This window comes from Schistocerca gregaria, chromosome 3 (genome assembly GCF_023897955.1).
Source record: "Schistocerca gregaria isolate iqSchGreg1 chromosome 3, iqSchGreg1.2, whole genome shotgun sequence".
Lineage (NCBI taxonomy): Eukaryota > Metazoa > Arthropoda > Insecta > Orthoptera > Acrididae > Schistocerca > Schistocerca gregaria.
In genome coordinates this window covers 840,761,682-840,775,463 of record NC_064922.1, presented here as the reverse complement: position 1 = coordinate 840,775,463, position 13,782 = coordinate 840,761,682, and the positions used below count along the sequence as shown (strand labels likewise).

Genomic DNA, 13,782 nt, shown 5'->3' with positions numbered 1-13,782 from the left:
AAGCGTGGGATGGGGCCAGCGTGTCTTGGACAAATCCACTCAACGAGATAGTGCTCATCAGGACTACAATGTATTCACAACCGACCATCACTTGGGTGTGGGCAGAATCTGCGTTCATCGCTGAAGACCACGGCGCGCCATTCCAAGTCATCCTCTGATGGCACTAGTCGAGCCGTGTACGTCGATGCTGTGGTGGAGTGGAGGACAGGTTAGAGGTGTGCGTGCCCGTAGTCCCAGTGGTAATAACCGGTTCGCAACAGTTCGTGTTGACATGTCTGGGCTCACAAGCCCTCTTAGCTATCTGCCACTGCTGCCATTACAGTACGACGATCCTGGCACGTGTTTGAGCTGTATAGACGTCCAGAGCCTCGTCTACAGGTGTGAGAATGTTTTTCACGTGACCACTGACACAAGCATCGTTACACAACTGACGCAGCACGTCCTAGTTTTCTGGGTACAATTTGATCCCTTTCAAACTTGCTCAGTTGGGCGTAGGAAGCGTGGGTGCATCTCCGTGACACGGCCACCTGCTGCCGCATGCGTACGCACCACACTGAGCCTCTTGGCTGTGAGCATTCTGTATTAAAGGGCAGACACAGATGACCCTCTGGTAGCTACGCTATCTGTTGGGAGACGACATTGAAAACATCATCGGTACATCTACCATCCCCCAGGTGGTATATGAGGTCATCAGATCAAAATCCTCATCTTGTTTCTGGGTGTACTATTTTTTTCCTGCAGTGTATTAAAATTAAGAATGACAAAGTTATTAACAGCAGGTATGAACATTACCATATCCGTAACTTCTGGATAATGTTGGTAACACATGCACAGCACAAAAGTATACAGGTCAACCTCGTCTGGTGATTGACAGAGGCCACTGACAGTTGAATAGGGTCGTAATGTGTAATAGGCAGACATTTATCCAGACCACCACACAGGATTTCCTAACTGCATCAGTATACATTTATGTAAAGGATCACGTAGTAAACTAACCTGGTGTATTGTAAAATACTGTACCTTCACCCTATTAAGTCAGCCTGGTTAGATGTAACAGATTGCCTGTAGACTGCTCTCTTGCAGGATGAGACGAGTAGACAAAGTAGTGTTCCCGGGCACTCACTTTTCCGCTTTGCAGCCATCTGGCTGCTGCCGCGCTACAACAAGTACGGCGGGTGGCCGGCCTCGGGCGAGGTCGACCTGTTGGAGTCTCGCGGCAACTTGGGGCTGACGCTGGGCGACACCAACATCGGCGCGGAGCAGGTCGGCTCGACGCTGCACTTCGGACCCTACTACCCCTTGGACGCCTACAAGACGGCCACCTTTTCGCAGAACAGCGCCGCCGCCCAGGGCTACGACAAGGACTTCCACTCCTACCAGCTAGAGTGGACGCCAGGTGGGTACAAGTCGCTCTGGACCAGTGGTCCCTCTAAAGGGTAAAATGACATTGTCTCAGGGGAAAAAACTAGAGACGTGACTAAATTATTTTTAAAAGATTATTACTATTAACACTAAAGATGGCAACACTCACGCACTATAGTGGCTATTCTACCCGTCACAGACAATTGCGACTCTAATCATTTGTAAGGTGTTAGGCAAATCCAACACCTTCCATGGAAACCCTAAGATGATAGAAAATCCGCCAATGTGTCACATAGCTCTGAATAAATCCTGACATTAAATTAACTAAAGTAATACGATCAACGAGTGAGCAAATGGAATACCACAGACTAACACAAGAATGCCTAAATGCATGTCATACCTTCCCACCGTGAAACAGACGCAGTTCCGAGGGGAGAAACGAGAACAGAAGCCGAGAGCAGAATCGTGTAGGCTAGGAGGCCCTACGATAAGGGGCCGACACCCACGTCGCCAGCCGACCGCCAAAACCAACCCCCAGCCCATGATAAAAGATGGAGCCCTCCAGAAGAACAGTATAGATCTTACGATAACACAAAAGGGCCACACCAGCTGCAAGTTTTACCGTGAGAATTTTTCGCGTCTCTGTTACGTTGCAAACGTTAAAAACACTGCCCCATCACGAAAAGTATAACGTTTCTCATTGGATAGACAGAATTTTGTAGGCGGAGCATAAGGTTAACATTGAGACCCTGATTGGTCAGTTGAAAACATAGCCAGATAGCTTTTTTTAAACCAACTTCGGTAAATTGTAGTTAGGAGAGAGTTGCTTCTGAGACGGCGAGGTGTGGAGCTGTGCTGCCCGCCACCGCCCTGACGCTGCCTAAACACCGACAAGGTAATGAACGCACGCGATGCCGCATTTTTGAGCGCATAAGGCTTCAATCAGAACTGCAGAAGTCTCATCTGTTACACCCCCTTTTTGCGTAATACTAGTGTCGATCGTTAATTAAAACTCATGGTGTTCACATTAGCCACTTGAACAACAGATCTGAAACACGATGATTTTTCTATTTTATAGTTATTGAGAAGCCACATCAGCCACTGTAATTTACGACAAGTTAGATAAGTTATTAAAGATAATTGAGGGTCACTGTAGACCATTTTGATAGTTCTCTCTTTTATGAAACTTAACTTAAATCTAGATGATAGATGTGATATGGCATAGGTCATCCTTCGAGCCATTGTAGAACTTGGAGACCCATTCAGGGAATATTCGTTCACATTTTTGTTGAACGCAGTTGGTTTTTATCATCCTGTATTAAAATATTTCCTTTTATCAATAGTGCAATTTATAAACAATGTTTTGTGAGAAGAATAAAATTTCCAATGGTAAACTTAACTGCTTTTTCGACGTTATTTTACCAGCTAACTAAAAATAGGAAAGCCTTCAACCGTTTCCACTAAATTTAGTTAGTATTAAAATTCTTTTGCAGGGAGTGCAGTGGAGCTGACGCTGAAATCATTAAGTATTTGGTTACATCATCGCTAGTCTCACTGAACTCTTCTGAATTCCACATGTCATGTGTGGTCTGGCGTCTCCTTACCAGCGACAGGTCCCCGGTTCAAACTAGTCAATTCCCTAGAAAACACGCTCAGAGCATCGTTGCGCGAAGGTGGTAGGGAGACACGACTCAGAACAAACAGACACCTCGCAGAATGTTAGACATTTACATACACTATGTGATTAAAAGTATCCGGACACACCCAAAATAATACGTTTTTCATATTAGGTGCATTGTGCTGCTACCTGATACCACGTACTCCATATCAGCAACCTCAGTAGTCATTAGACATCGCGAGAGAGCAGAATGGGGTGCTCTGTCGAACTCACAGACTTTGAACGTGGTCAGGTGATTGGGTGTCACTTGTATCATATGTCTGTACGCGAGATTTTCTGACTCCTGGACATACCTAGGTCCACTGTTTCATATGTGATAGTGAAATGGAAACGTGAAGTGAGACGTACAGCACAAAAGAGTACAGGCCGACCTCGTCTGTTCACCAACAGAGATCGCCGACAGTTGAAGAGGGTCGTAATGTGTAATAGGTAGACATCTATCCAGACCATCACACAGGATTTACAAACTGCATCCGTATCCACTGCAAGTACTATGACAGTTAGGTGGGAGGTGAGAAAACATGGATTTCATGGTCGAGCGGCTGCTCAAAAGCCACACGTCAGGCCAGTAAATGCCAAACGACGCCTCGCTTGGTGTAAGGAGCGTAAACATTGCACAATTGAATAGTGGGAAAACGTTGTGTGGAGTGACAAATCACGGTACACAATGTGGTGATCCTATGGGAGAGTATGGGTATGGCGAATGCCCAGTGAACGTCATCTACCAGTGTGAGTATTGCCAACAGTAAAATTCTGAGGCGGTGGTGTTATGGTGTGGGCGTGTTTTTCATGGAGGGAGCTTGAACCCCCTGTTCTTTCACGTGGCACTATCACAGCACAGGCCTACATTGATGTTTTAAGCACCTTCCTGCTCCCCATTGTTGAAGAGCAATTCGGGAATGGTGACTGCATCTTTCAACTCGATCGAACACCTGTTCATAATGCACGGCCTATGGCGGAGTGGTTACACGACAGTAACATCCCTGTAACTGGCCTGCACAGAGTCCTGGCCTGAATGCTACAGAACACCTCTGGGATGTTTTGGAATGCCGATTTCGTGCCAGGCATCACCGACCGACACCGATACCTCTCCTCCGTGCAGCACTCCTTGAAGAATGGGCTGCCATTCGCCAAGAAACTTTCCAGCACCTGATTGAATGTTTTCCTCGAGAGTGGAAGCTGTCATCAAGGCAAAGGGTGGGCCAACATCATACTGAATTCCAGCATTAGCGATGGAGGGCGCCACGAACTTGTAACTCATTTTAAATCAGGTGTCTGGATACATTTTATCAAATAGAGTACCTGTTGATGATGTATACGTGTATGTAGTTACATTGACATCTGATCATGTCTTCTGTGTGCTTTCCCTTTTTTATCAGGCATTGTATGCATGGCGGTTTTTCCCACCGTGTACAAACTCTAAGGATTGCTGAGAGGATAAAGAACGAAAATGTCTAATAAACTTATGTCGAAATATGTATGGTTTTCAAGCTGGAGACCATTTATTCAGTAGACATTGTTACAGAGACAGCGGTGTAATACACACTGTACCAAGCAGCCACAGTATGTGTTGAAAATGATTACGATGTGCCTCAACGCATCCGTGTATGCACCATAGTGTATTCTGTCTCCTAAGTTCACAGTGGCCAGGCTGGATCCTAATAGTGTCAAAGGCAGCATGAATACGCTGATCCAGTGTCTCCACATCTGGAATGGGCACTGCATGCATGATACTTTTGAGATGGGCCCATAACCAGATATTGCGTTGGTTGAGATCTGGTAAACGAGTGGGTCATGCAACTGGGCCCCTTGTCTGATCCATTGACCAGGGAAGACACAACTGAGATGTGTCCGGACGTTAACGCCAAAGTGGGCTGCAGCACCATCATGTAGTATCCTATAGATCATAAGTATCACTTCTTCCAGCAGGGGAGGCAAAAGTCACCTGTAAGAAATGCCAATAGTTCCATTCTGTAAGGTGACGTGGAAGAAACACTGACCTCAGAATACGGTCGCCAGTTATCCCAGCCCACACATTCTGGTTGCACTGATGCTTATGATTCGCTGTCGCCATACCAAGGGGCTATGCATATTATTCCACAGATGACTGTTATAAAAGTTGAAGATACCACTCTGCTTAAAGATGGCCTCATCTGTGAATAGAATGGATGGCACAAATCCCAGACTTGTGGATGTCTGATGAAGAAACCAGTGACAAATCTGCTCCCGATGTGGAAAGTCTGTCTGTCTCTAGTAAGCGCTGCACACTCTGTGAGTGGTAAGTGTAGTAACAGTTTGCATGTTGCACTCGGTCATCTGGCTTACCCTATACTGACGGGCAAACTGGCTGGTGCTGATATAGCGGTTGTCTTCGATAGTGTTAAAACACATTTTCCTCCAGTTCTGGTGTCTGAACATTTCTGGTACGTTCTTCATGATTTTGTGTTTCCTGTCTCAGACAAACGGCGAAACACTGTTGCAAAAATTGAATGACTTGGTTGTTGTCGGCAGGGCTAGGTCTCCTGATATAACCTTGCTGCCTGCCGCCCACTGTCATTTGCCTTTGTGTAAGTAAACACTATGTCGGCAAGTTCTTGATTCTTATACGGAATCATTGTGTACAATGCTGTATCACATACACTACAAGGTGAGTTAGCAAGAGAAGTGAATTGGACATAACACTACTAATTGCAATGGCAGGGGGAGGGGGGGGGGGGGGACACTAGGGCATGACGAATGAGGAACAGTACCATCCTCTGGGAGGGAACCATGCATGCTGTAACTGTGGCTGTATGGTACAGTGTGTATTGGACCGCAGTCTCTGTAATAATGTATGGTTGAATAAATGGTCTCTATCATGGAAACCATGCATTTCCAGACATAAATTCGTTACACATTTTTTGTTCCGTATTCTCTCATTGATCAATCAAATGTTCAAATGTGTGTGAAATCTTATGTGACTTAACTGCTAAGGCCATCAGTCCCTAAGCTTACACACCACTTAACCTAAATTATCGTAAGGACAAACACATACACACATGCCCCAGGGAGGACTCGAACCTCCTCCAGGACCAGCCGCACAGTCCATGACTGCAGCACCCCAGACCGCTCGGCTAATCTCGCGTGGCATTGATCAATCCCTAGAGTTTGTACATAGTGCAAAAAGTCAACCTGTATACCAGATAGCCCACGCATGCCACACTCTATTGACATTAATTAATTCCATAGACGCCGACACCTTTGCTTAAGCAGAACAGTAAAGGGGACTCCACACTAACAAATAGGAGACACTTCTAAACGAACACTTTAAGCTATAACTTGTCCTATAGTTCGACGCTAGAAAACTTTCTTGCCGTAGGAGGGTTGTCGGGTTAGAGTCCTAGGCTCGAGATAGGTGTCTGTTTCGGGCTTTCAAAAAAAAATTAATGGTGGCCCTCAACTACGCAACCTCAGACTCAGAGCTGAAATATTAAATGTTTTGGCTGGTTTCGTTGTCTAGGGGCTGGGATATGCAGTTGCCGCATTATAAGCCAAATACTGCTGAGTCTACAGTATACAATATGAATACACACATGAAGCGAATGGTCGAAGGTTTCTATCACTTGGCAATTGCGAATTTGAATCTAACATAGAAATTTATAAATGAAAGATTGCAATTAAATAAAATTTTAACGACGTTAAATGATGAGTATTATAGCAGAAGTACCTTTGAAAAAGTCAGTTATTACTGTAAAACACCTATTGGTGTCGATGGTCCAGCAATTGAATGAAATATAAGTTGAATAACAGGGGAACAATAGACTCCTACTTCACGTAATTAGCTATGAGCAACAACATAGCTCGCGAGATATTCGCTTTTAAACACATACTACGTTTTCACTACAGAAGCCACGGAAATATCACAAGTGCACCAGTCGGCCCATACGAAATGTTTTCTATCTCCCGCAACCACGCGCAAACTGCTCAACACTCTGCAAGTCTTTCCTGCGATCATGCGCCACGCACTCGTCCTCAGCGAACCAATGCTCCTCCCCCACTTCCATATAGTCTCTCCATTGACTTTGGTAGTCGCCTACCGTAGTAACGAGCGATGTGATTGGCTAGTGCGCTCCGCCATGTCTCCAAGACAATACACTCACAAAAATGTTGAAACACTTACGAAATACTGGATTTACATTTAAATAATTTGAAATTTAATAAATATTCCTATTGCTGGACGATAAACACACTCTAACACATATTATTAAATACATAAACAGATTAAATAAACATACATGAAAGGAATAGAAACAAAAGTATGCCAGTAGCCTAATGCCTCTGTGCTTTCTAAAACACAGTAAATATGTGACCAATTTCTTCATGAATAGTATATATCAGATATAAACAAAGGCATAGACAAATAAATATATTTATTAGCATGCTCGTACCGTTTTTTCGTGTAACTGTGGAGTACTTGTGGCCTGACGCGATCGATAGTAATCGGCCACTTTGACCTTCAATAACCCATGTACTATTCAAGTTACATGCATGTAATTCATTTCAATTTAGGTTTACATTAACAGCTTTCTACAGATATGTCTATCGACAAAATCGAATGAACAGTTTAGACTTTGGAAATTCGTTGCTGGGTGTTACTTGTATAATTTACTGTCAGATACTAAACTTTTAACTATATATATTCAAAATCTGATAACACCATCAGAATCGTCGTGCAGATAATGGTAATGTAAATGTTTCTTTTTAAGGTAACATGATTCCTCTGCCTATTATTAATTTCTACATAAACTGTGAAGTGTCTGCCATTATGGTTTCACAAAATCCGCCATCTTTGGCACTCCCGGCATACAAATCTCCTTCATCGACACAAATCACAGTCCTCGACACAGCGTCAACATGGAATTCCCAGCCACGCGGCCGGCCTGGAACACGCGCTGGGGCTACCCCTCTTTCTCCGGCTGATGTTTCGCACCACGCAGTTGCTGACGAGCTCCGGCTTGCCGAGCGGCCCGTGTGGCCACGCCAACTCCGAATTTACACTCCTGGAAATGGAAAAAAGAACACATTGACACCGGTGTGTCAGACCCACCATACTTGCTCCAGACACTGCGAGAGGGCTGTACAAGCAATGATCACACACACGGCACAGCGGACACACCAGGAACCGCGGTGTTGGCCGTCGAATGGCGCTAGCTGCGCAGCATTTGTGCACCGCCGCCGTCAGTGTCAGCCAGTTTGCCGTGGCATACGGAGCTCCATCGCAGTCTTTAACACTGGTAGCATGCCGCGACAGCGTGGACGTGAACCGTGTGTGCAGTTGACGTACTTTGAGCGAGGGGGTATAGTGGCCATGCGGGAGGCCGGGTGGACGTACCGCCGAATTGCTCAACACGTGGCGCGTGAGGTCTCCACAGTACATCGATGTTGTCGCCAGTGGTCGGCGGAAGTTGCACGTGCCCGTCGACCTGGGATCGGACCGCAGCGACGCACGGATGCACGCCAAGACCGTAGGATCCTACGCAGTGCCGTAGGGGACAGCACCGCCACTTCCCAGCAAATTAGGGACACTGTTGCTCCTGAGCTATCGGCGACGACCATTCGCAACCGTCTCCATGAAGCTGGGCTACGGTCCCGCACTCCGTTAGGCCGTCTTCCGCTAACGCCCCAACATCGTGCAGCCCGCCTCCAGTGGTGTCGCGACAGGAGTGAATGGAGGGACGAATGGAGACGTGTCGTCTTCAGCGATGAGAGTCGCTTCTGCCTTGGTGCCAATGATGGTCGTATGCGTGTTTGGCGCCGTGCAGGTGACCGCCACAATCAGGACTGCATACGACCGAGGCACACAGGGCCAACACCCGGCATCATGGTGTGGGGAGCGATCTCCTATACTGGCCGTACACCTCTGGTGATCGTCGAGGGGACACTGAATAGTGTACGGTACATCCAAACCGTCATCGAACCCATCGTTCTACCATTCCTAGACCGGCAAGGGAACTTCCTGTTCCAGCAGGACAATGCACGTCCGCATGTATCCCGTGCCACCCAACGTGCTCTAGAAGCTGTAAGTCAACTACCCTGGCCAGCAAGTTCTCCGGATCTGTCCCCCCATTCAGCATGTTTGGGACTGGATGAAGTGTCGTCTCACGCGGTCATCACGTCCAGCACGAACGCTGGTCCAACTGAGGCGCCAGGTGGAAATGGCATGGCAAGCCGTTCCACAGGACTACATCCAGCATCTCTACGATCGTCTCCATGGGAGAATAGCAGCCTGCATTGCTGCGAAAGGTGGATATACACTGTACTAGTGCCGACATTGTGCATGCTCTGTTGCCTGTGTCTATGTGCCTGTGGTTCTGTCTGTGTGATCATGTGATGTATCTGACCCTAGGAATGTGTCAATAAAGTTTCCACTTCCTGGGACAATGAATTCACGGTGTTCTTATTTCAATTTCCAGGAGTGTAGAATATTTTCAGTGCGTCACAACTCGGCCATTTCGTCACACTATGCAGAAGAATGACTGTCCTTGACCAAAACAATACGCACAAGGGCCAAAGCTTATTAATTATCTGTTTCAAGGCATATCAGAGTACGACTGATAATTTGCTAACAACACATAATGCACCAATTCGTTCTTCACAATCGACACTATTAAATAAATGCTGCCATATCTTTGATTGCAATAGAGAACAATGAATATAATAAATGATGTTTCTGTAAACCTATGTTACAGACTGACAGATCTTTATAATTGCATTATTCGTAAAACAAATGTTCAAATGCATGTCCACCTTGTTGTATCCTTTGATGTATATTTCTGCAGATACTGAATCGCAAGCATGACGTATTTGTTCTTTTGACATATCTGGATTTTCCGGTTCTGTTTCATAAAGCCTGGCTTTGATTTAACCCAATATGAAAGTATCCAAGTGCTTTAAATCTGTCGACCTCGCTGACCACCGAACGCAACTACCACTACCTATCCACCGTTCAGGGTACACATTCTTGAGATATTCCCTAGCCACCTCTACAATAATGGGGTGGTGCGTCATCGTACTGAAACCGGTGGCTCGCAGCTAACTGAAGTGGGATGTCGTCTAGTAGATGCCCAAGATTCAGCTCATTGTGTAGGGATTGCAAATACAGCTGACTAATTAGTCTGGGAGCCAAATAAACTTGTCCAGTGATTTGGTCTCCTAGAAGGGCGCTCCATACGTTAACACCGCATTGCGCTTACATGTGATGTCGCAACCAGTGAGGATTTGCAAGAGTCCAGTAATGTAGATAGTGTCTACTCACAGTGGCGTCATTGACAAAATATTATTCATCTCCGCATAAAATCTGCCTGTCTGGATGTACGCTTACTTCATTTACGAGACGTCCGCTGAGCGATACCCACTTTTGGAAATAGTTTCCATATAGCTGTTGTTGTAAGTGCAGCTTAAAGGGTTGCCATTTTCGATCCTCCAGAAACCTTTGAACCGAAGACCTCTATATCCCCAGGGGCGCTGTAGCTCTTCTTTGTTCTAATTACGATGAGAAATAGGCATTGCTGAAGGAGATCTAATGAGTTTTATAATATTAATAATGATGACCATATTATTATTATTATTATTATTATTATTATTACTGTTATTATTACTATTACTGTTGGCGAATTCTCCCCAGAAACAGAAGATGTTAAGCAAATAACTCGAGCAAGTTTTTTTTCATGTTCTTCCAATAGGCTGTCATTCTTTCCGAAAAGGCTTGTTTACAATCATCCGACCACTTTGGTTTCTACTGTTTTCCTTTTGGTTGCTCTGATGTAACTTCCCATTTGTCTACTTTGTGTCTGAACGCGTCACTTTCTATAATGTCGTCTGGTCTTATGTTTGCATTTTTTAGGTCGTTTCGAATGTCATCCATCTAGGGTGTGGAATTCTTAAGTGAGGTTACATAATCTATTATTCTCTTCGTCAATCGATTTCTGGTAACCGGCTGCGGTGACCAAAGAATTTCATTCGTCTTTTCCCAATTTCAGCTTCGATGTTTGAAAACTTTTCTGTTCTTTTAATTGATTGTAACCTATAACCGTCTTGAATATGTCTTCTACCTACAATTTTCCTGATGATCTTTCTCTTTTCTTTTTTATGTCTTCAAGTCGCTGTTTTCTGTTAACTGTTAGTGTTGCACTTGCGTATTTCTGCTTTTATGACAGTACTGTAATGTCGAATTTTGGCACCTCTTGACATAAATTTTTTTGTTGTAGAGGTTTGCGTTACCCCTAATCCTTTTTTAATTTTTTGGACGCGATTTTGCTGTGAGATTTTTTCAATACCTGTCGGTTCGATGAATTCTCCAACGTATTTAAAGTATGGAGCCCTGTTAATTTTACCATATTTCGTTTTCAAGCTTGCAGTTTCTGTTTTTGAACAAAACATTTCAGTTTTCTCAAACGAAATTTGTAAACCTGCTTTTTCTGAACATTTGAGTATTTCCAGCTTTTTGACTGCAATCTGCTCATCCTCTGTTAGTATTGTCAGGTGGTCTGCAAATGCAAGATGTGGTATATAGAGGTTGTTTTTGGCAATTCCCAGTCGAATTGGCTCCCAAACCCCACATTTCTTAAATTCTTTTCACCATTCTTCTATAACTTTGTCTAGAACTACGTTAAACAGAATAGGACAGAGTCCATCACCTTGTCTCACACCTCTTTGCCTGTCGAAGGGATCTGAGATCGACCCATAAATTTTAGTTTAGATTTCGTGCCAATTAGTGTTTGTTTTATGATTTATCGTGTTTTGGGATCTAATCTCCTCTCTTCTAAAATTTGGTATAGTGAGGGCCTATCTATTGAATCGTATGCTTTTTTGAAATCTGCAAATACTATAGGTTTTTGTCTGAGAGCTCGCATTTTGAGTATGGTTTTGATGTTGAAAATTTGCTCCGGACATGAGCTATTGGGTCTGAATCCTGCTTGATATTCTTTTACTTTGAGGAATATGTGTGCATCCGCACAGAATAAGAAGGTCATGACCGGTATTACCAGAACTATATACTTATATGGATATGGTGTCTATTCTTTCGGACATGTCCGAAATGTGTGAATGTAGCTAAGCAGGTTTTAATCACAGAAAGAGTTTTAGCTCGCCTACATTTAAACAATGCCGCCTAGAATTTTTAGAACGGAACTGACAATAGAACATTACCTATGAACTGCAACTTTGAGAGACTTTGTATTGATTGTTATTTACATCAAAGTCTCTGACCGCAATAACGGCCTTGATACGCCTGGGCATTGAGTCAAACAGAGCTTGGATGGGGTGTACAGGTACAGCTGCCCATGCAGCTTAAACACAACACCACAGTTCATCAGGAGTAGTGACTGGCGTATTGTGACGAGCAATTGCTCGGCCACCATTGACCACACGTTTTCAATTGGTGAGAGATCTGGAGAATGTGCTGGCCAGGGCAGCAGTCGAATATTTTCTGTATCCAGAAAGGCCAGTACAGGACCTGCAATATGCGGTCGTGCATTATCCTGCTGAAATGTAGGGTTTCGCAGGGATCCAATGTAGCGTAGAGCCACGGGTCGTAACACATCTGAAATGTAACGTCCACTGTTCAAAGTGCCTTCAGTGCGAACAAGAAGTGGCCGAGACGTGTAACCAATGGCACCCCATACTATCACGCCGGGTGATACGCCAGTATGGCGATGACGAATACACGCTTCCAATGTGCTTTCACCGCGATGTCGCCAGACACGGATGCGACCATCACGATGCTGTAAACAGAACCTTATTGCCATTTGTGCACCCAGGTTCATCGTTGAGTACACCATCGCAGGCGCTCCTGTATGTGATGCAGCGTCAAGGGTAACCGCAGCCATGGTCTCAGAGCTGATAGTCCATGCTGCTGCAAACGTCGTCAAACTGTTCGTGCAGATGGGTGTTGTCTTGCAAACGTCTCCATCTGTTGACTTAGGGATCGAGACGTGGCTGCACGATCCGTTACAGCAATTGTTGTATAAGATGCCTGTCATCTCGACTGCTAGTGATACGAGGCCGTTGGGATCCAGCACGGCGTTCCGTATTACCCTCCAGAACCCACCGATTCTATAGTCTGCTAACAGTCATTGGACCTCGACCAACGCAAGCAGCAATGTCGCGACACGTTAAACGGCAATCGCGATAGGCTACAATCCAACCTTTATCAAAGTCGGAAACGTGATGGTACGCATTTCTCCTCACACGAGGCCTCACAACAACGTTTCACCAGGCAACGCCGGTCTACTGCTGTTTGTGTTGAAACGTCCCCTTTGAAAAATTTATACAGGACTGTGCTTAAACTGACACACAATAGTTTTTAGCGCAACGCAATCTGACTTTCAATAATCCCTACAAGAGAATGGCCCTGAATAACATTAACCTATATGTTTCACAAATCACTTACCTCACAAAAATCTTCTTTACTCGAACTACTGCAATACAGCAAGCGCCACTACTGCCAGCTAACTAAAAGATTCATACTACGGAAGTCACTAACTACTGATAGGCACAGTTAGCAAATGAAAGATTTTAATAGGGAACAAACAATGTATTTACCTTTATAGTCATAATATATATATCAGTTCATGACACCAATTCTTACAAATTTCAAAACTCCGCCATCTCTCTCCCCACGTCCACCACTGCTGGCGGCTCACCTCCAACTGCGCAACGCTACGCGCTGTTAGCATCCAGCTGCTGCTGCCCGACACTACAAT

At 44.8% G+C, this 13,782-nt stretch overlaps 1 protein-coding gene across 1 annotated transcript in view; it reads left to right on the top strand.

Moving 5' to 3' along the window:
- LOC126354256 (beta-1,3-glucan-binding protein-like) overlaps positions 1-13,782 on the top strand; it is a 112,698-nt gene that overhangs the window by 74,102 nt on the left and 24,814 nt on the right. Inside the window, exon 4 of the mRNA XM_050003773.1 lies at positions 1,139-1,396. Within this exon, the coding sequence (XP_049859730.1) occupies positions 1,139-1,396 (258 nt within the window). The remainder of the gene's footprint in view (positions 1-1,138; positions 1,397-13,782) is intronic.